At 38.0% G+C, this 27,724-nt stretch overlaps 1 protein-coding gene and 1 long non-coding RNA gene across 2 annotated transcripts in view; one reads left to right on the top strand and one right to left on the bottom strand.

The window, feature by feature from the left end:
* LOC134804155 (uncharacterized) overlaps positions 1–12,311 on the top strand; it is a 431,198-nt gene extending 418,887 nt beyond the window's left edge. The window contains exon 2 of the long non-coding RNA XR_010146077.1: positions 12,078–12,311. This is a non-coding gene — a long non-coding RNA (uncharacterized LOC134804155). The remainder of the gene's footprint in view (positions 1–12,077) is intronic.
* Positions 874–27,312, bottom strand: LOC134804107 (ADP-ribosylation factor GTPase-activating protein 1). The gene is made up of 9 exons (XM_063777048.1): positions 27,137–27,312; positions 26,898–27,065; positions 21,977–22,090; positions 11,874–12,028; positions 11,302–11,425; positions 10,761–10,883; positions 10,046–10,185; positions 6,200–6,354; positions 874–1,293 (listed from the first exon to the last, which is right to left on the bottom strand). The coding sequence occupies exons 1-8, from the start codon at positions 27,194–27,196 to the stop codon at positions 6,207–6,209; spliced, it is 1,032 nt and encodes a 343-aa protein (XP_063633118.1). The 5' UTR covers positions 27,197–27,312; the 3' UTR covers positions 874–1,293; positions 6,200–6,206.
* Between the last annotated feature and the right edge of the window lie 412 nt (positions 27,313–27,724).

The raw sequence follows: 27,724 nt of genomic DNA, 5'->3' as shown, positions 1-27,724 counted from the left end.
TTAATTATTTTTTAATATTATGTAAAGGATATTCACAGCCACTTGCTATGTATTTTGGACTAATCCATTCAGCCATTTTCAATTTATAGCAGTTCGAAGTCAACTGTGGATTGTGAAATTTTTGGACGTTTTCTAATTATTTTGTTAGACCAAGTATTGAAAATGTTACAGTATGTTATATATTTGTGATCTACTCACAAAGCCCTTTCATCTTGTATGCCACATGGTATGTTTAAACGAAAATAAATAAAAAGTGTGTACTGCCGACTTCATGACGTCACAGCAACTACTTTCGCGCTTGTCATCTCATATATTTGTGTTCAGGACATTACACTGAATGCATCGATACCATATTCACCAATATCCGAGACGAAATGAGCGAAAATCGATTTCTAAAAGAGTTTTCTTTCGTTAGACGCTTTACATAATGGAATACATCGTGGTTTAAATGCTCACACCCAAATCAGTAAAGAAATCCTAGTTTTATCAACTCTCATGAGTCATTGACACTAAATGAAAAGTGGACGAGTACTGGCTATTTTAATTCTTCATTCCTCGTGATATGGAAACGTAGAAAAAAATGTTGTCATATGGAGTTGTAAAGTAGTTTAACTAGTCTACAGGCGCCGTCATATATGTATTTCGCGAAACTAACAATGGAACATTAAAGTGCGCTATTAAATAATTAGGTATTTAACACGTTCACTGTCCGTACCCCGTATTGGGACAATGAACTTGTTAAATCATACACTGTGACAAAGTAACATACATAATAAATAAATATTATAATTTTTAAATCAGTTTTAGGTTGCTGAAAGATAAAGTTCATAAATTATTATGAAAATAATTTTAAAAGTCAACTGAAATATATTATTTTACAAAAAAAAATTCAAAACGTTTTAGCATGAACATAAATAATATAAAAATGTGATAACGTAAATAATGTCTTATCATAACATTACAATTACGAGAAAACGTATAATATACATTTATCGTTTAATAACTGCTATCTATAAACATCAACATTTGAAAGCATGCACCATAAACGAACGGAGAGATTTTTTTCTTTAGCAACATATAGTTTTCTATTAAATTTTCCACGATTATTTACCTAGTAAATCTAAAGTATTACGGGTATTCTCATGGCTCGATCCAGTACGGCATAGTGCTATGGGGTAATGGTGTGAAGGAATATACACTTACGGTTGCAGGTATACTATGGGCTATTACATATATACAGGGACCAAGCGGGGTGCAGTCATTGGCCATCTGGTTCCGTCGGTGTTTGTCATTCTGTGAAAAAATAGTTATTTGTACAACAAGAGATCAAAGTTTGATATTTCTTCGAGTGCTTATTATGAGTCCCGTGCAAACGAAAGATTCTATAATAGATTCACGAGCGTAGCGAGCGAATCTAATTTAGAATCTTGAGCGTAGTAAGGGATTCAAAAGCGCACGAGATGTAAATAACTTTGATCTCGTGTAGTACACAAAAATTTTCACCCTAAGCAGTGAGAACATACCTAGAGGGACAGAGATAATAGAACCCAAGTATATCGAACTTGTATTAGACCCCGCATGTTGAAATGACATTTGACTATAAAGGTCACTTGAATGTCATTTTGTGTCACTCAGTGAGCAAAATCGCATTTTGCTCACTGTTTTTAAGAAGCAAAGTACCCTTGTTCGAGTTGCTGAGGTGAAAATATACTTGTTATATATCTGTTGAATAAGTGTTAGAAATGCTTAGACATTGCATTTATTTTAAGCTAACTTAATATTCTTCACGAAGAAACAGTAATGGACGAGACAGATAAGTACCAATATCTTCTTCAATCAATGACCCCAACTAGCAGCGCGTGAGATAGCGAACCTGAAGGAGGCCTGGTGTGAGTCATGCCCGAGTGCGGACATCCCAGTTGCCCGTCATTGTCAGCGGGATTGGGACTCCCCACGTCTAAAGTTAGCCCATGCCTCACTCATCGAACAAAGCCCGGACAATACGGAGCGTGCGCGCATTCTGGCAGTATCGGCCCCCGAGTCGAGCCACTGGTTAAAAGCTCTCCCATCTAGATAAATTGGCACTGTTCTGGATCCAAGTAGCTTAAGGAGAGCAATATGCTTGAGGCTTGGATCCAGAATATGTGCTCCACATACGTGCGTGTGCGTCAGTTGGGCCGCCATTACCTCTCATGAAACGCCGGCCGAATATTCCGCCACAGCACTATTAAACGATTTGGTCCGTCGCGCGCTTGCCACCGTGTCCGTACCTGCGGTTTTAGAACCCGTGGGCATGGCGAAGGACGACGGCAAGCGTCGCGACGGAGCCACGTTGGGGCCCTGGTGTGGGCCGCAACATGTGTCGACACTTTTACAGTCTCACATTCAGGGGACCGCTGCAGGCCGGCGCTGCGGCTAACCATTAACCAGGCCCAAGTACTCAAGCGCCGCAAATACTCGGCGTTGCCCAACGACTATGAGTTTGCGGCGCTCGTGGTTGAGACTTTGGGTCCCTGCATGGTCAGCCGACATGAAAATATTCATGGAAGCACTGTCGGCGCGGCTGGTTGACACCGCATGGGGTCCATGCCGCAGTCCGACTTGTTAAAAGGGGTATTCTCTTTGTAATTGGGTTGGTTTTTGTAGGTAAGTATATTTTTCCCTAAAAATGGACCGCAAAGTCTAGTTTACCGTTTAAAAACTAGGTCGCCAAATGCGTAGTTTAAGGTCAGTCAAAAATTAAAAAGTTAAAAACATTGCAGTCTCGATTTTGGGACTACGATTTGCATACAAATTCCATTATTTGTCTAGTTCCAAACTTTTTAAAAGTTGAAATGGCCATATCACATGACGGCACCGGCCAATTAAACAGTCAAACAGATGATTAGTACTTATTATTAAATGTTGGTACCGCGACTATTTAGGTGTCTCAAATAGGTTGGCGTATTTACGGCAGAAAAATAAACTTCTATAGATGGTCAAGCAAATGTTGTCAGTAGAAAAAGGCGCGAAATTAAAATTTTCTATGAGACGATATCCCTTCGCGCCTACATTTTTCAAATTTGTCGCTTTTTTCTACTGACAAGATCTGCTTGACCAAGAATATTTATTAATTTAAAAAAATAAAAAGGCAGCAAACACATTGTTTCAATTGTTTCTACTTTTTGTAAGAACGTTACTTCTGTAAAATATTTCTATTATATTTATATTTCTTGCACCATTTTTGAGAAAAGCACTATATATGACTCGGCTGGAAGGCTACTTGCTGGCTTCGGATTCAATTAAACGGACTCCCAAGGTCGTCCGTTATAGTCTGTATTTCTATTTTATTTCTAACTTTAATATTGTATTATCTTAGTCAAGTAATAAATCTTAGAATCTTAAATAAAAATTCTTACATATATAAAATTAAAAAACCAGAACGGGATAAAAAACGAGGGAAGAGCGAGATGGCGCCTTACAAATTTCTAAAAAAGCCAAATATGGTAATATAACTTTGTTGCCATAGAAATGAGGATGTGTTCCGATATAGTGGCGAAATATTGAGACCAAATCAGCTAAGCTTTAGTGGCTCGGACACTTAGAGAGAATGGGAGAGGATCGTACCGTGAAGAGAGCGTACTTGGAACAACAAAATGGGAGACGCCTGAGTGGACGTCCTAGGTACCGCTGAAACGACGTAGTTGCTCAAGACCTGCTCAATCTCGGCCGTGGCGTTGGCGACTGGCGAGAGCTGTCGCAAGACCGAGAAACATGGCGTGATCTGGTGTCTGACTCACTTTGGGTCGTTGCGCCACCGTAGCCGTAGTAAGTACCTAATGTTAATATCCAGAAAGGGAAATGGGGACTACCTACGTTTGTATGAAAAGGCGATTTATGGGCGGTGGTTGTCCATATTCGTCTTAAGGCGGAAATTAATCTAATGAACGTTTTTGCAACTAGCCTTAAGTATAAAAATAAATAATAATTATATGTTGAAACAAGTTTTAAATAAATACCTACGTAGATGAAAAAATACAATCTTGCCTTTTATCAAATCACATCATTTTTTGAGAAATTTGCGAAAGTCATCCAAATAACGGCTACAAATAAGCAATCCCTATCACAGTTATAAACCCTGGCAGGGTTGAATACATAATAATGTCGGTATTTAACTAAACATAAGACAAACTCTTTATTTCATTTTCGCTAGCGGAGCTGCGGGCCCGTCTAGTAATATATAAAAACTTTCGCGTTTTGAACACATAATAACTCGCATTTATAGACGGGTCTATCGCGAATTTATTTTATTACCTTTATTTAACGATGTTTCGACACAGGTTTCACTGGTCGTGGTCGCGGCTAACTGATGTCCCAGCAAAATGTCCAAACAGAGATTTATGCAACTACCTGACGAAAAGTGTATGAAAAAGTTTGGGGTAGACATCACATTTTCAAACCACCCATAACACATAATGTTAATTATTGTCAATAGTCCGACACGCATTCTTACTGTAATAGTAGGGGAGCCCACGATGCTAAACCGGGATTTACTCGAGCGTCATACAGACCTATTGGAATCGAAATATTAGATGATAAGAGTCTGGCTACTGAAATATTACACAAATGATTGGCGGGAAATTCAAAAAATCTTGGACTGGTCACACTTTGAGTAGTAGGAATACTTGATACTAGAAAATATTTTTGATTTTCTGTGCACACGTAAGGTACCTAAGGATATAAGTTAAATATACGTTGACGTGCACTCAAAGTCAGCTCACATCATTTTTACCACTATGTAAAGTACAGTCAACGATAAACACATGTTAACACTTTCTCACCATAGTGACCATATACCTACCATTGTAACAAGGCGAAATATGAAATGTAGTAAATAAGACCTAGCCCAATAATACCGTAATATTAATCCATCAGCAAAAAAATACATAAGTACTATGCCAAATATGCTTTATGCTAAGTATCAAAATATCTATAGAGCACCAACCTCCTAATTTGTTTACATTTGTCTAGGAGTTGTAAACATTGCAGTTTTTCGTTATACAATGCTACACGTCGACTTCGCACATTGTCGTAATTAGTTACGAGCTTAAATAATAGTTTGCGAATCTCACTCAGTATAGACATTATTAATATTATTTAAAATAAACCCCTTATAAACCGCAAACAATTTGAATGAATGACACAAATTGACAACTGACTTTTAGCTTTTTTTTTAATCATAGACAATTGGTGATACAACAACGAAATATCTGTCAACAATTTTTGGCTAGCCAGACTCTAAGAAGAAATAAAAGTTATATAAGGTTTTTTTTCCAGAGAGCCGGAAAGAGTCTACAATTTTTTTCAAATTTCGGAAGGTTGGTGGAGGGTTAAAAAATCGTTAAGCAGTTTGTGGGTTTGGTCGTTTATGTCCACTTTAATGCTATATTTTTTCTATAACTTAATATAACAGTTATTTGTAGGCATTTTCTTAATCTGACGAACACAAGTTTGACGCCTAATTTTTACATTATAACCGTCCGATTAAGGAAATGCGTGCAAATAATTATCAGATTTAGTAATAGCACAATTATAGCGTTAATTTGGACTAATATGACCAAATCCACAATCTGCTTAACAATTTGTTGAACCTCCCACCAACCCCCCACCAACCAAGGGCTCAACAAAGATGGCGAAAAAGGGGTAAAGGTAGACTACATGGGGTAGCAAGATATCATTCATATCTTAATCTGACGCGCTCGAGTAAACACAAAAATCCCCTCTTGGGCTCCCCTACCATAAGGTTTAATATTGTTATTACAGGGACTTCACATATGGGTAAAATCTGTTTAGAAACGGTGTCACTTACGAAATCTGGCTAGAATTCGTAAGTGACACCGTAAGACTTGTCTTTATGTACACGCGGTGGTTAAAAATGAACTGCATTCCCGTTGCCAGGGAGGTTTTGGGATTATACTGAGAAACTTTTAATGGGATACACCCCAAAATCGTGAAAAAAGAAATTACCCTCCCATAGAAAACGGACTAGCCAAAATGTATGAAACAGCCAAATGTTTTTTAGCGATTTTCGGGTTGGTCCCATAGTAAAAGTTGCTCAGTATAATCCCAAAACCTACATGGCAACGAGAATGCACTAAGTTTTTAGTTACCATGTATAAAGCAAAGCTGTCATCCCGATGACAGGTGAGACTGTACTCACGTCAGATCTAGTTGTTGAGCCAGTCCCAGCTGTCCTCCTGCTTGCGTATCTTGAGGTCCTTGATGTCGGGGGGCGGGCTGGACACGCCCACTTGCGAGAGGTCACGGGTGTCCAGGTTGTTACGGGCCGCCACTGATGGCTGGACTTGCTCGTTCCTTAAAAAAAGGTGTGTTAATAACTTAAAAACTAATTTAGCGATCGTTTTGGTGACCGACGGTTTGGTGCACCGACCCGACCTTTAGGTTACATTACTTTAATTGGAAGCCACATGTCAACGATATATGTAATAGATTAAGGTCGGTACTGGTAAGTTTTATCAACTAAAGAGTACATTAAATAAAAGCACATTACGAGTAGTATATTACGCACTGGCCGACTCCCTAATTAGTTATGGTCTTATTGTTTATGGCCGAACATTTATAACTTACATTAACGATATTAAAAAACTACAAATCAGGTTAATTAAGTTCCTCGTTAGCAAAAAAGGTATGGAAGAATGCAACAAAGAGTATGATAAGTTATTCCCATTATGTAAGATCTTACCGGTACACAAAAAAGTTGAATATTTAATAGGTTTAAAGCATTACTACAGTGACGATCACAAAATAAAAATTAGCAATAAGTATAATACAAGAAGTGTAAGAGAACAAAAACAATTAAAAACTACAAACTATTATGGCAAAAGAATGTCGCAACATATAGTACCAAAAATATTGAACAACATTAGTATGCTACGGCAAACTCCCAAAGTAAGCAAAACTGTATTAAAGTCTAAGTTATAGGGTTTTCTGCTTGGTAATGACTTAATGAGACTAATGATAATGAGTCACCGTCAAATAGCTATAGGTAAGGTAAAATAAATGCTCATTTGTTTGTTGCTTAATTTAGAGATCATAATGTAAATCACAGAAACAACTGTAAAATTGTTAGAATTAAGTAAATGGGTCAAACACGTTTTTAGAAAAGGTCACTTCTGTGGACAATACGATAAAAGTTAACGACTCTGGTACATATAATATAACCCGTTTTTCATTATTATTATTATTTATGACTTGAGTCTCAAGTACTAGATACTATAAAACGGGTATGACCCAAATAGGTTAAGTTACTTGCATAAAAAAGAGCGTATCTCGCCATCAAACTTCGCAGTTTGGCGAGTTTTATGTTATTTATAAAATGTATTTTAGTGTATCATGAATAAATAAATTAAAAAAAAAATTAAAAAGATCGCAGACTCTTATAGCTAGCTGGCAAGCACAGCCTCTATTGATTTGGGATTAATGTGCTGGAAATCTTATTGACCGGAGCGTAGCGAAGGTCTACGTTTCGACTGGAGCATTTTGCTTTTGTATGTCCGGATGTTCTCCTCTACAGGTCGCAATTCTTAACCGAATCTCGTGAAATTTTGTGACTGGATTCTATGTCTAAATAAAATTTTATTGTCCGTCCGGTTTTTTCAATTTTTTTAAAATGGCGGAGTCGTGATAGCTCGCGCCTAAACAAATAGTGGTATCGGTACCATACGAGTGTTTTCTTTTTGAGATATGTTTATAGATTAAATGGCCAAAAATTCAGAAAATTTATTTCGCTGGTTTCGGAGGTATTGAGATATTTAATTTTAACTAATTTTAATTTTAGAAGGAGTAGCTAAATTTGGTCAACCCATCTGAGAACTATTTGGCTCAGTTTGTAAACGTTCGCTTTTTCTGTTTGCACAGAGGGTCTGGGTTCGATCCCCAGTTATAACTTTTTGTATTTTTTTACACATAAATTTCGTATTGTTTTTTTTTTAATTTACTATATTTAAAGCTCTTAGCACCATGTTATTTAAAGCTCTGCTCGCGAGGTCTACAGCTCACAGAGCCACTAGTTTAATCATTGTTAGCCGAAGGACTTGCATAAAAAAGAGCGTATCTCGCCATCAAACTTCACAGTTTGGCGAGTTTTATGTTATTTATAAAATGTATTTTAGTGTATCATGAATAAATAAATTAAAAAAAAATTAAAAAGATCGCAGACTCTTATAGCTAGCTGGCAAGCACAGCCTCTATTGATTTGGGATTAATGTGCTGGAAATCTTATTTAATCGTTGTTAGCCGAAGGGTGTCATGTGCAGCCTGCGACCTTCAAGGCCAAGGCAACGTTTTCTTGGAACTATACTTCGTTTTTTTAGCGTTAGAAAGAACTACGCAGAAGTAAGCGCGCAGTTTTTATCAGGCTCTTTAATTGATAATAATATTTAATGAAATTATCTAATGTAGCATGGTCAATACTATATTATTTACTTCAAAATTTTACCGCAAAAGGTGCCCGATTTGGAACCACAAGCTTACTTCTGCGAAGTTCTTTCTAATACTAAAAAAACGAAGTTTAATGTACGAAATAAATATCATTCGATATTTTAAAATCACATTATGGTAGAAAAACTTCATGGGAAACTAAAACTATCCCAATACCCCTGGCCCTAGTTCAGATGGCTAAAGTTTTCTTAAAAACTTGTGATTGGGTTTATTATTGAGGTTAATGTTGCGAAACGCGGACTCCGAGGTCCTTTAGGATACTCACTGCGAGTAGGGGTCGGAGCTGGTTGGAGCCGGTGGATGAGCCCCGCCGGGTGTCACCTGAGGGTCACTCACCACTGCGAGTAGGGCTCGGAGGTGGAGCACCGCATGGCCCCGTATGACTGGGACTGGTACAGCTGGTTGGAGCCGGTGGAGGAGCCCCGCCGGGTGTCACCTGAGAGTCACTCACCACTGCGAGTAGGGCTCGGAGGTGGAGCACCGCATGGCCCCGTATGACTGGGACTGGTACAGCTGGTTGGAGCCGGTGGAGGAGCCCCGCCGGGTGTCACCTGAGAGTCACTCACCACTGCGAGTAGGGCTCGGAGGTGGAGCTCCGCATGGCCCCGTATGACTGGGACTGGTACAGCTGGTTGGAGCCGGTGGAGGAGCCCCGCCGGGTGTCACCTGAGGGTCACTCGGTACAGCTGGTTGGAGCTGGCGGAGGAGCCCCGCCGGGTGTCACCTGTGGGTCACTCACCACTGCGAGTAGGGCTCGGAGGTGGAGCTCCGCATGGCCCCGTATGACTGGGACTGGTACAGCTGGTTGGAGCCGGTGGAGGAGCCCCGCCGGGTGTCACCTGTGGGTCGTCACTCACCACTGCGAGTAGGGCTCGGAGGTGGAGCTCCGCATGGCCCCGTATGACTGGGACTGGAACAGCTGGTTGGAGCCGGCGGAGGAGCCCCGCCGGGTGTCACCTGAGGGTCACTCACCACTGCCAGTAGGGCTCGGAGGTGGAGCACCGCATGGCCCCGTATGACTGGGACTGGTACAGCTGGTTGGAGCCGGTGGAGGAGCCCCGCCGGGTGTCACCTGAGGGTCACTCACCACTGCGAGTAGGGCTCGGAGGTGGAGCACCGCATGGCTCCGTATGACTGGGACTGGTACAGCTGGTTGGAGCCGGTGGATGAGCCCCGCCGGGTGTCACCTGAAGGGTCACTCATCACTGCGAGTAGTGCTCGGAGGTGGAGCTCCGCATGGCCCCGTATGACTGGGACTGGTACAGCTGGTTGGAGCCGGCGGAGGAGCCCCGCCGGGTGTCATGAGGGTCACTCACCACTGCGAGTAGGGCTCGGAGGTGGAGCACCGCATGGCCCCGTATGACTGGGACTGGTACAGCTGGTTGGAGCCGGTGGAGGAGCCCCGCCGGGTGTCACCTGAGGGTCACTCATCACTGCGAGTAGGGCTCGGAGGTGGAGCTCCGCATGGCCCCGTATGACTGGGACTGGTACAGCTGGTTGGAGCCGGCGGAGGAGCCCCGCCGGGTGTCACCTGAGGGTCACTCACCACTGCGAGTAGGGCTCGGAGGTGGAGCTCCGCATGGCCCCGTATGACTGGGACTGGTACAGCTGGTTGGAACCGTTGGAGGAGCCCCGCCGGGTGTCGGTTGTGCCGCCGAGCGAGCTCCAGCCACCGCGGTTGTTCACCTACATTCAAAATATAAATTAAATATAGGATTTTATAAAATCGTGACGTAAAATAGAGTTTTTCAAGTTAAGTTGGCCTTAATCGTACGCTATTTGAAAACATATTGTATTGTAAATTGAAGTCGCGCAGAATGAAATGCAGATTTGTTGTGCTAAAGGCGCGTTGATGTCTTTTATTTTATACAGTTGGTAAGTGTTATCATTATTCAGAGCCCACTGTGTCCCACTGCTGGGCAAAGGCCTCCCCCCTCTTCCTCCACTCGTCTCTATTTAGTGCAATATCTGGCCAGCCTCTCAAGAAGGAGTCCAAGTTATCCCGCCATCGCCGACGAGGCCTGCCGGCTCCCCGGTTAGACTCGTGGGGCTCCCACTCTGTGGTTAACTTGGCCCACAAGTCGTTCGGCATTCGGCAGGTATGACCAGTCCAGTCCCATTTTAACTTAGCCGCTTTCCAAGCTACGTCCATTATTCGAGTCTTAGAGCGCAGCGTGGTGTTACATAATGAATATTAAAGTTGACTAAATCGTTGTACATTTGAACATTTTAGTACAGTTTGAGTCATGTCGGTCTATTACCTTCTCAGTGACGGTGGTGGCCATCTCGGAGACCCGCTGCGAGGCCATGCCGCCATAGCGGACGGCGGATTCTGTTGCGGTGCGCGCGCATTTTGACACCGTCGACGCGAACAGCGACCACCCCTGTCACATAGACAACGATCATTAATAATTAAATAAGTTTCTAAAAACCGGACAAGTGCGAGTAGGACTCGCCCACCGAGGGTTCCGCACTACATAGTATTTGTTGTTATAGCGGCAACAGAAATACATCGTCTATGAAAATTCAACTGTCTTGACAAGTTTTCACAGACAATAAGATATGACATTGATGCATCAAGGCGGTTCATTAACAAGGACCTACCGGGAAACGCGAAAATCGAAATTTAGTTATGGATAGTGGTAGTGAATTTGATTGTGGTCGCAGAGTTTTGCGTAATATTCCCTATAGGATAAGGTCTCGTTTTTACCCTTTGGGTACGGAACACTAAAAATGAGGATAAACGCGTAAAGCTTGGCGCTGGAATAGAGAAATGCTGCTGGTTGCCAGAGTGAGAGTTACCGAAGCCAGGGCAGCAAGACTGTTGTCCACGACTTCGTTGCCGGTGTGCGTGGGCGACATGGGGGTTGACCGCGTCTGCTGCTGGTTGCCGAAGCCCGTGTAGCGACCGCTTCCGTACTCGCTGCTGTAAAACGAAGCAGAGTCAAGTGTACAATCAGCATCAGAAGTAGCGGATCAGACTACGAGTAAAAAGTATCTCATTGCATAATATAAAGAAAAAATATGTCTCTGAGTGGAACAATTAGATCGTGGTAAATACTTTTGAACGTGATGTAGAGAATATATTTGAAGAAGTAGTCCAGATACTTTTGGTGCGTTGTTTCATCCGCTACTTTTGGTGCTGACGTACTGTTTATTGACAATTTGTAAACCTTTACAGAGACCTATCAGTCCACCGAGGGTTAGAATAAGAACTCTTTGTACGCCGCGCCGCGCCTATTGCGCCATACTAAATCTCCTCAGAATGCACGAAGGTCGGTGTTGGGCGCGCGTCAGTCTTTGACGGTCAAAATACGAAAAAAAACGCGTTTTTTTTTTCAAAATGGCGGAACATACAGCTAGCGAATACTCACTGATAGCTGATGTTGTTGTCTGAGCCGCTGTTGTGGAACTCCTGGCCGTTGGAGTAGGAGTCCTTGGAGGCGGCGCAGCGCTGCGGCTTGGGCGCAGGCCGGGCCGGCTGGTAGTCCGAGGGGCTCCACTCGCGGCCCTCCGAGAGCGCGGTAATCTGAGGACAAATGTACTGGTTAAGAGCGTACCTCAATTTCTATGGATAGGTCTTCAAAAATTATATTGAGGTTTCTAATATCATTTTTTTCTAAACTGAATAGTTTGCCCGAGAGACACTTCCAAAGTGGTAAAATGTGTCCCCCCCCTGTAACTTCTAAAATAAGAGAATAATAAAAATAAAATAAATATATGATGTACATTACCATGCAAACTTCCACCGAAAATTGGATTGAACGAGATCTAGTAAGTAGTTTTTTTTTTAATACGTCATAAATTGTAAACCGCAATTTTATTATGTTACTTGCTGCTACGGAACCCTTCATGGGCGAGTCCGACTCGCACTTGGCCGCTTTTTTGTGTTCCATGTATATATTTAGCATAGCATATATTTTTAAGAAAATAAGTAAACTCTATATCAATATAGAAATAGAAATAATTTTATTCGTGAGCACAAACACAAAATAAAAACTTATACTGGCGGCCTAGCCAAGGTGACGATCGCCATCGCTTCGCCATCGAATCGGTTTGTGTCTCTCTATCACTCTTCCATATTAGTGTGACAGCGACAGTTGCGTTTCGTTCGCTACGGAGCGTTAGCGATCGGCATATTGTCTACGGGGCCTGAACAGAGAAACATAAAAAAGAGAAAGTGCCACGAAATGGTCTCACCTCAGCATGTTGCTGGCGACTTCCAGCGCTGAATATAATTTGTTATTTTCTTAGTTACTGCTATGTTTTACCTTTTCCTCTCTATGTGTTGTCTGTTTTTAATTTTATTATTGTCTGTATACCCTACTAGCTTTAAGTTAATTATAAGGTAGGTCCCCACTGAAAATCAGCGCTGCGGCTTGCTGTAGCATTAAGCTGAGTGGGTCCTTTTAACGTCCATCTGACCTATATCTTGTTTTAATTTAACTGGTTTTGTAACTATGATGACGTAAATAAATGTATTTTCTTTCTTTCTTTCTTTCTTTCATATACTTAGCAATTTACCTCTAGTTTTAGGTCAACCTAAATGTATTGTCCTAGGAGTATTAAAAACATATGAAAAAAAATTACAAGTGCGAAATGTCACGGACCGTGTAGTGTGACTTCCCGGGATTTTGTGATATTATTTTTAAAATATGAAGTGGTTTTGCAATCATTTATATCAAATATAAAACACTAATCCCTATTCTACAACACTGTTTAAAAATTGTATGGGGGTACCTAATGATTCTCCGAAAAACTTTTAGCAGATTATCGATCCGCCGACAACGATTCGCCGAACATCGTTTCGCAGAGTTATTTATTTGTATATGTAACTTTTGGTCAACTAACGTTACGTAGACTCTTGGTTCACATACCGTTCAGTTTGCTTCTGTGTAAATTCGCAGAACTATTATTGGACGATTTCCATTTGGCAGAGTAATCGTTTCGTTTAAGCAATGTTTAGCCGAATAACGTTTCACATTTTACATATGAGTCGTTGACTACCTAAGAATCACATACTTACATCCTGCTGCCGTTGTTAGTTTGTGTCATAAGCAAACTAGTAGGTACCGGTATAGAATACCGTGATTGCTTCTGGTTTGGGCTTTAATCAATTTTTTACCTAAATATGAACAAAAGCATAGGTAGGTATATTGTATCTATGCAACGTAGATTTTAATTCTATTGTCATTTGTATACCTACCTACGTGAAAATAAGTATATAATGAAATGTATCTAAAACCATGTTTATTATCAGGCTCAAACTAAAAGTTGTTGTGTAGGTTAGTCATATCCTAGTCTTGTGATAAATAAGAGAGTTCTGCTATAGTTCGTTTTTTTTAGCATTAGAAAGAAGGTAAGCGACGTTGAAAAAACGCTTTTTAAAAATCAGTAACTAAGTATTACTTATGAAAGCAGAAGAATATAAATGATCGTATTAGATTCGTGAATGTTACATATTTTGCCATGACTTATTTTTAAAAAGAGTTTTTCAATTCAAAGTCACGTCAAGATTGTTTACCTTTTTTCTAATGCTAAAAAAACGAACATTCAATATTAATGCCAAATGAACATTCGACCTATTGTGTTTCGACCAATGGTTTCTCGGGTAATTATGACAGTTACTAAATGATTATTCTACGAATAGTAAATATGCGTATCAATGTTCTGCTTATTGACTACTCTCGCAAACGACTATTATGCGTAACGAGATTCGGCGAATCGTTACTCTGCCAAACAACCCGTCTGCGAATCGTTGTCGGCGAAACAAAAATCGGCGTATTTTTTTTCGGAATATCAATAGGGCACCATTGTATGGATATATAACGATTTTATACAATTTTAAACAACATAAATTTTGTGATCAGTTTTCGTGTCACCGCCGCGCGTGGTAATATAAACATGCGGTACTCGGTAGAAAATTATCTTTACTACTGGCAGCCTTATTAAAGTTATTTTAGAACAGCAACACTGTGTTGTTGTCAGGTTTGCAAGGGAGAAGTTTTGTCAAAAATTATTTATTTGTGTTCATTTGAAAAAAAAAACCGGTCAAGTGCGAGGCGAACTCGCGTCTCAAGGGTTCCGTACTGCAGTCATTTTAGAACAAGCGAACAAAACAAAGTTCTTACATTCAACTTGGAACACAGGGCTGGCTAGGTGCACGGCCAGGCATTTCCATGTTTTTAACTGAGCTATCAGAGGATAGTTAGTTACGCATTAACTAAAGCAAAGTTCTAATTTAACCAAAACTTTGTTCAAGTATTATGTTAAGCATAACCTAGCGTCTATATTATTTTTGCGTTGGTTAAGCGTATCTCTGTTATTTCAACATAGCTGATATACGTCTGACTCGGTGTAGTTCTGCCTTCTCATTTAGCTACTTAAACCAATTATTTGTTCTATGTTTGAGCACTAACCTCCTACAGCTCAACCTTCGACCTTGCGTGGAGGGAGGCGCACCTCTCTCGGATGCTTCAGGCCTTCAGCCCCACGCAGAGCTTAGCCTTCGACCTTCGCACTAGCTGTCCACACCACGTTTCACGTAATAAACAATTGCGGCTGTGGCCCTGATACAGCCTACCCACAACTTATATTCTGAAGTCCGACTCACGCGTGACTGCAGACTTATAGGTTTTCCAGTAATCTATTGGTAAATAACTCTATTTTGTGTTTTTTTTTAAATTCACGCCTAGTAGTTTCAGATGATTGAACACTTAATACGACACGACCACTTCTTTAAAACTATCCCGGAGGGGCGGATATGATGTAAGCGGGGTAGAGGAAACCCCAGACGCAGCTTTTTAGAACAAGTGGAAGAAAAAGTAGGGGTCGTGTCGAATCAGAAAGTCCAAGAGCTGGCAAGATAGGGAAAGCTGGAAGATACTCCACCGACAAAATAAGATCTATTAAGTTAATGATGATGAGTTTCAGACACTTGTAGGTACTTATTTTGTTCTGTGTTTGAGCACTAACCTCCCACTACTCGGCCTTTGGCCGCGCGTTTCAAAAAGCCTCTGCCTCTTAAACATAAGATATACCTCATACATTCCAGATTAAGCTAATTATTTAACATTTGCAAAATCAAAGGAAATGTTTATGTAATATCGAAAATGTTCCAAATTATCACGACCGTGGCCTCAAAAATCTGTCACCGCCACGGACTTTCTAGTCCACGTTCGTGACATATAGACACGTGGTCGTGACATTCTTAATTCGATTGATTAATTTAGAGGCACATGCACTCTTCAGAAATGGATTTTTATTAGATACAGATCATTTGCTATTATTGCCCAACTGCCAAAACAAAAAAAAATGTTTATGCTTGTATGTATGTATGGGGTACCTAATGATTCTTCGAAAAACTTTTAGCAGTTTATCGATCCGCCGACAACGATTCGTCGAACATCGTTTCGCAGAGTTATTTATTTGTAAATGTAACTTTTGGTCAACTAACGTTACGTAGACTCTTGGTTCACATACCGTTCAGTTTGCTTCTGTGTAAATTCGCAGAACTATTATTGGACGATTTCCATTTGGCAGAGTAATCGTTTCGTTTAAGCAATGTTTAGTCGACTAACGTTTCACATTTTACATATGAGTCGTCGACTACCTAAGAATCACATACTTACATCCTGCTGCTGTTGTTAGTTTGTGTCATAAACAAACTAGTAGGTACCGGTATAGAATACCGTGATTGCTTCTGGTTTGGGTTTTAATCAATTTTTAACCTAAATATGAACAAAAGCATAGGTAGGTATATTGTATCTATGCAACGTAGATTTTAATTGTATGGTCATTTGTATACCTACCTACGTGAAAATAAGTATATAATTAAATGTATCTAAAACTATGTTTATCAGACTCAAACTAAAAGTTGTTGTGTAGGTTAGTCATATCCTAGTCTAGTCCTAAATAAGAGAGAAGTTCTGCTATAGTTCGTTTTTTTAGCATTAGAAAGAAGGTAAGCGACGTTGATATGTCTTTTAATTGAAAAACGCTTTTTAAAAATCAGTAACTAGATAAAAGCAGAAGAATATAAATGATGAATGTTACATATTTGCCATGACTTATTTTTAAAAAGAGTTTTTCAATTCAAAGACAGGTCAAGATTGTTTACCTTTTTTCTAATGCTAATAAAACGAACATTCAATATTAATGCCAAATGAACATTCGACCTTTTGTGTTTCGACCAATGGTTTCTCGGGTAATTATGACAGTTACTAAATGATTATTCTACGAATAGTAAATATGCGTATCAATGTTCTGCTTATTGACTACTCTCGCAAACGACTATTATGCCTAACGAGATTCGGCGAAGCGTTACTCTGCCAAACAACCCGTCTGCGAATCGTTTGTCGGCGAAACAAAAATCGGCGTATTTTTTTTCGGCATATCAATAGGGCACCGTATGTATGATGTTAATCGAATTCTTTGTCACGCTCTACAGCCTTTATAGTTTGACGGATTTCAACATATGAGCTGTCATTAGGTTTGTCGTAGTCATAGGAGTAACTTAGGCTATGTTTAGTATATAAATCAAAATAGTCGAGTTGGCCGCCAAAATGCCGAAATGTCACGACTACTCACGACTGAGGGACACTTTGTCACAACCGTGTTTATTTACTCATTTTATTTACCTTGCCTGAGGGTTTTAAGCTTCACCATATGCATGAAAAAATTGCTTTTTGTATGTACATTTGATATAATTATGTACTCGTAACAATATGTGAAAAATAAACATTTACTAAAAAAAAAACTTTCTGGCCACAATTTAAGAATCACCCATATACAGTTTCTCATGACTCTCAAGAGAGACAACACACCGGTTGCGCGATGAGTGCGTGTGCAGCTCCAACGGGTACCTAATGATTCTCTGAGAAACTTTTAGCAGATTATCGATTCGCCGACAACGATTCGCCGAACATCGTTTCGCAGAGTCATTTATTTGTTAATGTAACTTTTGGTCGACTAACGTTATGTAGACTCTTGGTTCACATACCGTTCAGTTCGCTTCTTTTAGCAGAACTATTATTGGATGATTTCCATTTGGCAGAGTAATCGTTTCCTTTAAGCAATGTTTAGTCGAATAACGTTTCACATTTTACATATAAGTCGTTATTTTCGAAACAAAAAAATTTGCAAAAATAAATAAAACCCACATCCAAAAGAATGAAATAAAATATTATCCTTTTTTAAGTAAATGATGATTTAAGTATAAAATAATTTAAAATTATTATATAATATTTATGTTTTCTTTTATGTATCCTCTTATTAGGTGACTACCTAAGAATCACATACTTATGATTCGGTCAAATTGTATTTTTTGAAAAACGAATTATAGCCAGCCATTTATGAATGTAGTATGATACCTTAGGGTATGGTGCTTTACGCACACTAGCGTCCCTTCCCCTCCCCCTGACGCAACCCCCCCTTTTTGCATGAAACATGTCCCGGTTCACAGTTTTTTAAATTTTTTGAGGAAAGTATACATTACAGGAAAAAAGTGTCAATTAAAGAAATAATTCTTAATAAATTCTTAATAAAAAAGGTTATATTCATTTTTTTTATATGATGCACCACATTCATGAATTAGCTTATCAAAATGCGAAATAACATAGTTTTTACTTAGGTTCGAAACTCATTTATTATACACGGTGTAACACGAGGAAACTGAATAATTTTAACAGCGTATCCCTGATCATATTTAGAGACAAAAATGTCCTAGAAACTTTTTTGAAATTCGCCTAGTTTCAGAGTTAATACCAATTTAAAAAAAAAAACTAGTTTTTGTTGTTACATAGTGCAAAACGCCTTTTTGATGGCGATGTTGCTACTATGGGATTTAGTCTAAATATCTAATTTAGTCTAAACTGTTATGAATGTAGTATGATACCTTAGGGTATGGTGCTTTACGCACACTAGCGTCCCTTCCCCTTCCCCTGACCCCCCCCCCCCCTTTTTGCATGAAATATGTCCCGGTTCATAGTTTTTTACATTTTTTGAGGAAAGTATACATTTTAAGAAAAAAGTATCAATGAAAGAAATAATCCTTAATAAAATCTTAATAAAAAATGCACCATATTCATGTATTAGCTTGTTAAAATTCGAAATAACATAGTTTTTACTTAGGATTCGAAACTCATTTATTATACACGGTGTAACACGAGGAATCCGAATAATTTTAACAGCGTATTCCTGATCATATTTAGAGACAAAAATGACCTATATTTTTTTTTGAAATTCGCCTAGTTTCAGAGTTAAATTGGTATACTTAATTTTTTAAAAAAAACTAGTTTTTATTGTTACATAGTGCAAAACGCCTTTTTGTTTTTGATGGCGATGTTGCTACTATGGGACGTAGTCTAAATATCCTTATTGATAGATGTCAAAAAGTGACAAGTAACACTTTGCAAAATCTAAGTTTTACGAAAAAAAAGTAAAAATCCATTTTAACTGACAAGTTTACCAATAACATTTACTTTTTATGTACAATGTATTCAAAAAATTGAAAAAAAAAACAAACAACAACATTGTGTTTTTTGCGAAATTGACCTAAATTCATATTACGTTTTTTTCCTTCTTTGACCTCAGAAATAAAATCTTTCGCATTTCTTGAGAACACCTTGTATAATAAGTTAATAAGTGTTATAAAATGAATATAACCTTTTTTATTAAGAATTTAATAAAGGATTATTTCTTTCATTGACACTTTTTTCCTAAAATGTATACATGAGGTCAAAAGAAGGAAAATATGTAATATGAGTTTAGGTCAATTTCACGAAAAATATTTTTTTTTTGTTTGTTTTTTTTTCAATTTTTTGAATCTATTTGCACATAAAAAGTAAATGCTATTGGTAAACTTGTCACCCAAAATGGATTTTTACTTTTTTTTCGTAAAACTTAGGTTTTGCAAAGTGTTACTTGTCACTTTTTGACATCTATCAATAAGGATATTTAGACTAAATCCCATAGTAGCAACATCGCCATCAAAAAGGCGTTTTGCACTATGTAACAACAAAAACTAGTTTTTTTTTTAAATTGGTATTAACTCTGAAACTAGGCGAATTTCAAAAAAGTTTCTAGGACAAAAATGTCCTAGAAACTTTTACTAAATATCCTTATTGATAGATGTCAAAAAGTGACAAGTAACACTTTGCAAAACCTAAGTTTTACGAAAAAAAAGTAAAAATCCATTTTGGGTGACAAGTTTACCAATAGCATTTACTTTTTATGTGCAAATAGATTCAAAAAATTGAAAAAAAAAACAAACAAAAAAAAATATTTTTCGTGAAATTGACCTAAACTCATATTACATATTTTCCTTCTTTTGACCTCATGTATACACTTTAGGAAAAAAGTGTCAATGAAAGAAATAATCCTTTATTAAATTCTTAATAAAAAAGGTTATATTCATTTTATAACACTTATTAACTTATTATACAAGGTGTTCTCAAGAAATGCGAAAGATTTTATTTCTGAGGTCAAAAGAAGGAAAAAAACGTAATATGAATTTAGGTCAATTTCGCAAAAAACACAATGTTGTTGTTTGTTTTTTTTTTCAATTTTTTGAATACATTGTACATAAAAAGTAAATGTTATTGGTAAACTTGTCAGTTAAAATGGATTTTTACTTTTTTTTTCGTAAAACTTAGATTTTGCAAAGTGTTACTTGTCACTTTTTGACATCTATCAATAAGGATATTTAGACTACGTCCCATAGTAGCAACATCGCCATCAAAAACAAAAAGGCGTTTTGCACTATGTAACAATAAAAACTAGTTTTTTTTTTTTAATTAAGTATACCAATTTAACTCTGAAACTAGGCGAATTTCAAAAAAAAATATAGGTAATTTTTGTCTCTAAATATGAGCAGGAATACGCTGTTAAAATTATTCGGATTCCTCGTGTTACACCGTGTATAATAAATGAGTTTCGAATCCTAAGTAAAAACTATGTTATTTCGAATTTTAACAAGCTAATACATGAATATGGTGCATTTTTTATTAAGATTTTATTAAGGATTATTTCTTTCATTGATACTTTTTTCTTAAAATGTATACTTTCCTCAAAAAATGTAAAAAACTATGAACCGGGACATATTTCATGCAAAAAGGGGAGGGGGGGTCAGGGGAAGGGGAAGGGACGCTAGTGTGCGTAAAGCACCATACCCTAAGGTATCATACTACATTCATAACAGGCTGGCTATAATTAGTTTGTCTTCCCCATACATTAGAACACAATTTAACCGAATCATTACATCCTGCTGCCGTTGTTAGTTTGTGTCACAAAAAAACTAGTAGGTACCGTACCGGTATAGAATACCGTGATTGCTTCTGGTTTGGGTTTTAAACAATTATTAACCTAAATATGAACAATAGCATAGGTAGGATATTGTATCTATGCAACATAGATTTTAATTTTATGGTCATTTGTGCACCTACGTGAAAATATGCAGATAATTAAATGTACCTATCTAAAACCATTTTTATCAGACTCAAAGTAAAAGTTGTTGTGTAGGTTAGTCATGTCCTAGTCTAGTCATAAAATAAACATTCTACCTATAGGGAATATTAGGCAAAGCTCTGCGTAGGTGGCACCTTTGTGGCACATACAGTAAACAAACCACATTGACACATGGCCTACCGCGAAACAAGAAAATCTAAATTTCGTTGTCTAATCTCTCTATCACTCTTGCATATTCGAGCGATAAAGAGGCAGATAACTAAATTTCGATTTTCGCGTTTACCGGTAGGCCCTTGTTAACAAACCCCCTTGATGCATCAATGTCATATTTTATTGTCTGTGAAAACTTGTCAAAAAACAGTTTAACGCACAGTATGTATAAGTTAGTCTATGAATTTACTGAATCGGTAGTGCTGCACTCTGGCGGCAGAACATTGCAGTAATATCCCCTATTGTGTTTCGACTAATGGTTTCTCGGGTAATTATGACAGTTACTAAATGATTATTCTACGAATAATAAATATGCGTATCAATGTTCTGCTTATTGACTACTTTCCCAAACGACTATTATGCGTAATGAGATTCGGCCAATCATTACTCTGCCAAACAACCCGTCTGCGAATCGTTGTCGGCGAATCAAAAATCGGCGTTATTTTTCTCGGAATATCAATAGGGCACCGGGTTGAAGACTATTCTATATCCTTCCCCATGACGAAAACTATCTATGTACATACCAAAGGGTATAGCAGGATAGCCTTTGAAAAATTGCCCCCAGCGTTTTTGGGTCGAAACTATAATCAAACGATGCCTTTTGAAGAGGTAATACCCTGCATAAAGTTTCATCCCTCTGTTACCCCCTGGGGGTGTAAAACACCCAATTACCCACAAAACTGTTTTATTTATTTTTTCCTAAACTATGAAAGTGACGAATTTCAAATTTTGTACAAATATGGTCATCCCTGGAGTCACGTCCTGCCGAACCACTTGAGACGGGCGTGTGACCTGAACTGACCTTCTGGCGGTACATGGCCGCGGCCTTCGTGTTGTATTTCTGCACTATCGTCATCCCGGGAGTGACGTCGGGCTGGCTGTCGAACCACTCCTTGAGACGGGCGTTGCCGCCGACCTGCCAACGGGACACCAGTTAACAAATAACAAAAAAAACTTCATAGAAAATGGAGGTGATGACAAATGTCGAATTTTATAAAAAAATCGCACGCATAAAAATATGGAAATAATAAAAAAATACAAGACCTCTAAGTATCAAAATTAAAGTTTTATTTAACTTTCAAAAATGATACCATATAGCGCCGATATATCGTTTTTCTTGTTGTCCATACTTCAAGACGGCTGCAACTAACGTGCCGTCGCGTACCGTGACAGTGGCGTTTCTCGAGTGAGTGGAGTGACTCGCTTCCTTTAATAATGGGTCCCATATACATTGGATCCTCAAAACAAATCTAATGGACTGATATCATTAATAAAAACTTGTTATCTACCACTATAGGTCGCCAGCTCACGATTATTTTCTTAAATTGTCAAATCCCTCGATTTATCATACGGTATTTTCTTCGTTTTTACACAATCAATCTTTGCTTGTAACCAATTAACATGTTTTCAAAGCTTAAACCAGAAATCAGAATATTGTGTGTCATAATTATTATTTCAGATCAGCTTCGTGTACTTCAGTAAATGAGTGCCAAGAAAGACTGGCAGATAGAACACATCCCACCGACCAAAGCTGCTTTAACATCAGCATTTTTAAGAGCCATACCTATATCAAGGGGTGCATGTTTGGGGTCAGTTAGCACAAGCTCAAAATCTACCCTGTCCGTCTACTTGGGGTTGCATGAAGGTCAACAACAACTGGGAGCCTACACGAACAAACTTGCTTGTTGCTGCAGAAACAGGTCTGGAAATTGTCAGGTGCAAATGCAAAAAATAACAGTGCGGCAGCTGGAGGAAAGGGGACGGTGGCTTCTCCATACTAACGTAGTCCCCATTGTCCTCTGTGGATATTGACAATACGGGAAATATTTTACATAATTTGATGTATATTGACCATAGATATGCCATTATGCCCCTATGTTAGACTTTTTTGGATTTATTGATTATAGTAAAAGTTAGGAGCGAAAGAGATTTCGTACAAATTTTAAATGCTCCTAACTATTATAATAATTAAACGTAGGGGCATAGTTGTGGTTGATATAGTACAAATTGTGTCAAAATATTTTCAATAATGTTAATATCGAGGGGGGAAAATGAGGACTACGTTTGTATGAAAAGGCGATTTCGCGCGGGTCCTACACTTTCGTCTTAAATGTTCAGACCTCAGTTTGTGCAGTGGGTCTTGTAATATATAAAATAAAGGTGCATTGCGTTGTTTCATTAAAAATACTAAGAGACCTAAAACAGTAAAATATATTCACCTTTCGTGTGTTTGAAACAGCACCTAAACCCTACTTCACGGACGATCATGCATTGAGATCACTCTGACCCACGCTTAATATTATTTTATATCTCCCATTTAGCAACAGATTTTACAGATTTGTATAAAAAACTTTATATTTTTTTAAACTAAATAAGTGTAGCCTTACGGCTATATTTTATGTTATGGGATTTCCGTTACACTTAAAAAAAAATGGTAATTATAAAAAAATCTAAAATACATTTTTTTATTTTCTACTTTATTCATTTTTATGTTAGAAAATGCACTGTTTTTGTTCTAAAAATACATTCCTCATCTTTAATTTATCCGAAAATGATATATCACATGCCTAGGTAATATAGTTTAAGGCTGATTTAGACGGCGTGCGAATTTATACGACTTTAAGTTGAGTTATCGCCGCTTAAAGGTCGTAAAAATAGCTTATTTCTTCAACGCGAGTTTCGCGTCGGCTTGTGTCTAAAATGACATCAATATTAACAGCAAGTGGTGTGAAATTGTTTCTTTGAAAGAAGGTATAAGTAGTCATTCTTTTAGTTGGTGGTTTATGCAATAGGCTAGATGACTAATTTTCATTTATGGTATCAATCAATCAGGTTTGTTTTTAGGATCAAATGTCTATAAGTATGGGATTAATGCAATGGATTAAAGCAATACAAAAGTCAGAAATGATAGTCAAAGTGCACAGTCGTACTTCACTCGCGAAACGCTCCGAACAAAACAATATGTGACCGTGACGTCAAAGTCAAAGAGAGTCCATCTTGAAGTATGAACAAAACAAGAAAATTGCGTTTTTGTCGGTGAAATTTTGCGTTTTTGCTGGTGAAATTTTGCGTTTATGTATATAGTTTCAATACAATCTTTTATTGGATAAAATGTGAGGAATCGAATAGTATCCTTATTTTTGTCGTTTTTGGAAGTTGCAAAAAAACTTAAATATGAAACTTTCAGATGCTGTACTGCCTGTACTTTTGTATTATTTCCATATTTTTTTTTAGTATCCACAATATTGCGATAAATTGCTCATTTGTGACGTCCCACGGGTAAAGGTACCTTATGGCGGTTGGCGCTTACGCTATTATTAACGCCGCTCCAATATTATTGCGGCGCTATGCGACGTAAGCGCCAGCCGCCATAAGGTACCTTTTGCCGTGGAACGTCACATTTGCTATGTTTTACTAGATTTTGTTGTAAAATTCAACATGTGTCATCATCCCTATAGGAGACAAAAGTGTATATTATATCTGTAAACTACTGCGCAGTTAAATTTACTGATGTTTGCTATATAAGTATATAACTAATTGTTGATGCGCTTTTGAAATTCTTACTTATTTAATTATTTTGATTAACAAATTATTAAGCAGATGCTTTATAGGACAGTTATACAACTTGAGGTTGTATAATCTGTTTGAATTGGAATGGTCGCCATAGCTTTTCAAAAGTTGTATAAAAGTTTATTTTACCACATCTATTCGACTGTTGATTAAATAGCGGCAGTATAATAGCACTTTTGCTACTTAAATACGGATAGCGGTCGCCATAGTAACAGTTAGTCGATTGTTCTATAAGGAACACTTTTACGACGTGTAAGCAACTACTAGTAGTTTAAGTCGCATAATGGATATTCATACCACAAAATTGTCGTGACTACGACATTATTACGACCATAATTATGAGGACCTGTATGCGACCAACTGTCGTGTAAGAAAGTTCTATAGGAGTCGTCGTGATACCTACTATACAACTGTCGTATAAAATGGTAGAATAAACGTTTATTCGCCCTTGCTATACGACAATAAGTTTATCCGACTATTTAGTTGCATTTTTTTTTATTATTATAGCCTCTTTATTTCCATAACTCTTTTTTAGTTTCTGTTAAGATATGTTTTTATGCTGTTGTTTCTGTTGTTTTTCCTCCTTTCGTGAGGTATGGATCCCGTTTGGGTAAAGGCCTCCTCCCATTTCTTCCATAAATGTCTGTGTTTGGCATTGTACATCCAGTCTTTTCCTGCAACCTCTACTATGTCATCAGTCCACCGTTTGACTGGTTTGCCAACTTTCCTCTTGGCTGGTAATGGTCCTTTCCATCTTGTTGTTAGTGTTGTCCATCTGTCATCTGTATATCTTGAAATATGTCCTGCCCATTGCCATTTGAGCTTAAGGGCTTGTGTGAGCGCATCTTTGACGTTTGTTTTTATTCTTATAGTGTCGTTTTTAATTTTGTGCATTTTGTTTATTCCCAGTATGCTTCTTTCCATGGCTCGTTGTGTGGTGTTTATTTTTTGTTTGATCTTGTTGGTGTAAGTCCACGTTTGACATCCGTATAATAAACTAGGCAGAAGGCATGTGTCCATTACTATTCTTTTTATCTTCATACTAAATTTTCCTTTCAGAATTTCTTTGAATGACCAAAACTTTCGCCATGTAATATTTTTCCTTCTATCTACCTCTTCCTCGTTATTTTTTAGTTGCATAAAATGGTAGAATAAACTTTTATTCGACCTTGGCGGTCATCCATTAATTACATCACACGTTTAGGGGGAGGGAGGGGGTCAAGAAAATGTGACATGTTGTGACAAGGGGGAGGAGGAGTCACAAACTTTGTGACGTCACTTTAACTTCATCAGTAACCGAAAATTTATTTATGTAAATAATACGCCAATATACATTTAAATAACAAGTTTTTGAAACGATAATCGTTTTTATTCGTTTAATTTTATTTCTTAATCAGTTTTGGGTTATAAAATTACTAATATTTCTTTTGTCAAAAATATTATGATAAAATATTAAATAAATATTTGCCGATTTCGTTGAAGAAATGTGACGTCACACCAGGGGGGAGGGGTTTGCCAAATGTGACCAAGTGTGACAAGGAGGGGGGAGGGGTAAAAAAACCTAGAAATTCGTGTGACGTAATTAATGGATGACCCCTTGCTACACGACAATAAGATTATCGGACTATTTAGTTGCATAAAATGGTACAAAATTTCGTGGGCTTGCCCACGGTTTGTATTAAAACGTGGGCCATGGATGTAGCGTGCGCAGCAGTGGGGCTCCGGCCTTATAGAAACAAACAGCATACGGGCTAATACATTTTTTGTATATATTCTGAAATGGTGATTATAGAATCTTGGTTGTAGTATAGATAGATACAAGATTCACTGTAATTTAGTATAATGTATTATTTCACAATGAATGCATTAAGACAACTACTAATTACCAAACCCCAAACTCTCTCTCAACATTGTAAGTTTAAAAAAACCTTGACAATTAATAATTTGTTTCTATTACATTTATTGCTACCATGCTAATTTCGCTTTGCAGGAGTTATCTCTTAAATATGTACTTGTTGTATGAAAACTAATCATCAATTTTTTTTTAATTTCGCAAGTTAGAGAATGGTTTTATTATCTTAAAAAACAAGCAGCCAGCGTAACAAAAATACCATGGTAAATTTTGCAGTGGTGTTGGAATAGGGTGCACTCACTTGCATTTTCTCAATCTCGTTTTCCTTCCACTTGTCCATGGTGACAGATCGTACGAAGGATATGTGCACGCCGAGGCTGCGGTGCACGCCCGAGCACTCCAGGCAAATCCATATCCCGTACGTCACCGACACCCATTGGGGGTTCGAAGTGTCGCACTCAAAACATTTCTGAAACCCAACAAAACATGCTAACTGTCGCGAATAACTACTCGTAACAGCACTTCAGGGTTTTTACTTACATGGTTGTTGTCTTGAGAGCGGATGAGGTTTAAACGACGTCGTGTTTGAGGCGACGCCATCTGGTCCGACGGATTGGATCCCTTCAGCTTGACGAGAAACTTTGAAACGGTCCCAAACCGGAGTCACGGTAGGCCCCAGCTGCAGTTGAAGTGATTGTGACTGTGACGTCTGTGATGTGATGTGACTGGCTGGCTGTCAAAATCTACGAAGTTTACGAATACGAAATCTCTTGTTGGCATCCATAGACTACACGCGTTATTTTTGTTAGAAGATAAGCCGAAGGCACTTTAAAGCAGCCGGTTTTTATTTTTACATTTATTTCAATAAAATTCGAATGTAACATGTTCATAGCTTTATGCTTATTCTATTACGGTTTGTATTGTAATTTTTACATATCTAGAGGCGACATCAAATATTTTTAGTTTGTCTCAAAGAGCAGTATTCTATAATGAAAGTTTAATATACATATAGCTGGTCAAACAAGTTTGTCAGTAGAAATAGGTGCGAAATTCAAATTTTGTATGAGACGATAACCCTTTGCGCCTAAATTTTTTAAATTTGCCGCTCTTTTCTACTGACGTAAATGG

Source organism: Cydia splendana, chromosome Z (assembly GCF_910591565.1).
Source record: "Cydia splendana chromosome Z, ilCydSple1.2, whole genome shotgun sequence".
In the NCBI taxonomy this organism is placed as follows: domain Eukaryota; kingdom Metazoa; phylum Arthropoda; class Insecta; order Lepidoptera; family Tortricidae; genus Cydia; species Cydia splendana.
The sequence above is the reverse complement of the archived record's forward strand: the minus strand, read 5'-3'. Positions and strand labels throughout refer to the sequence as shown.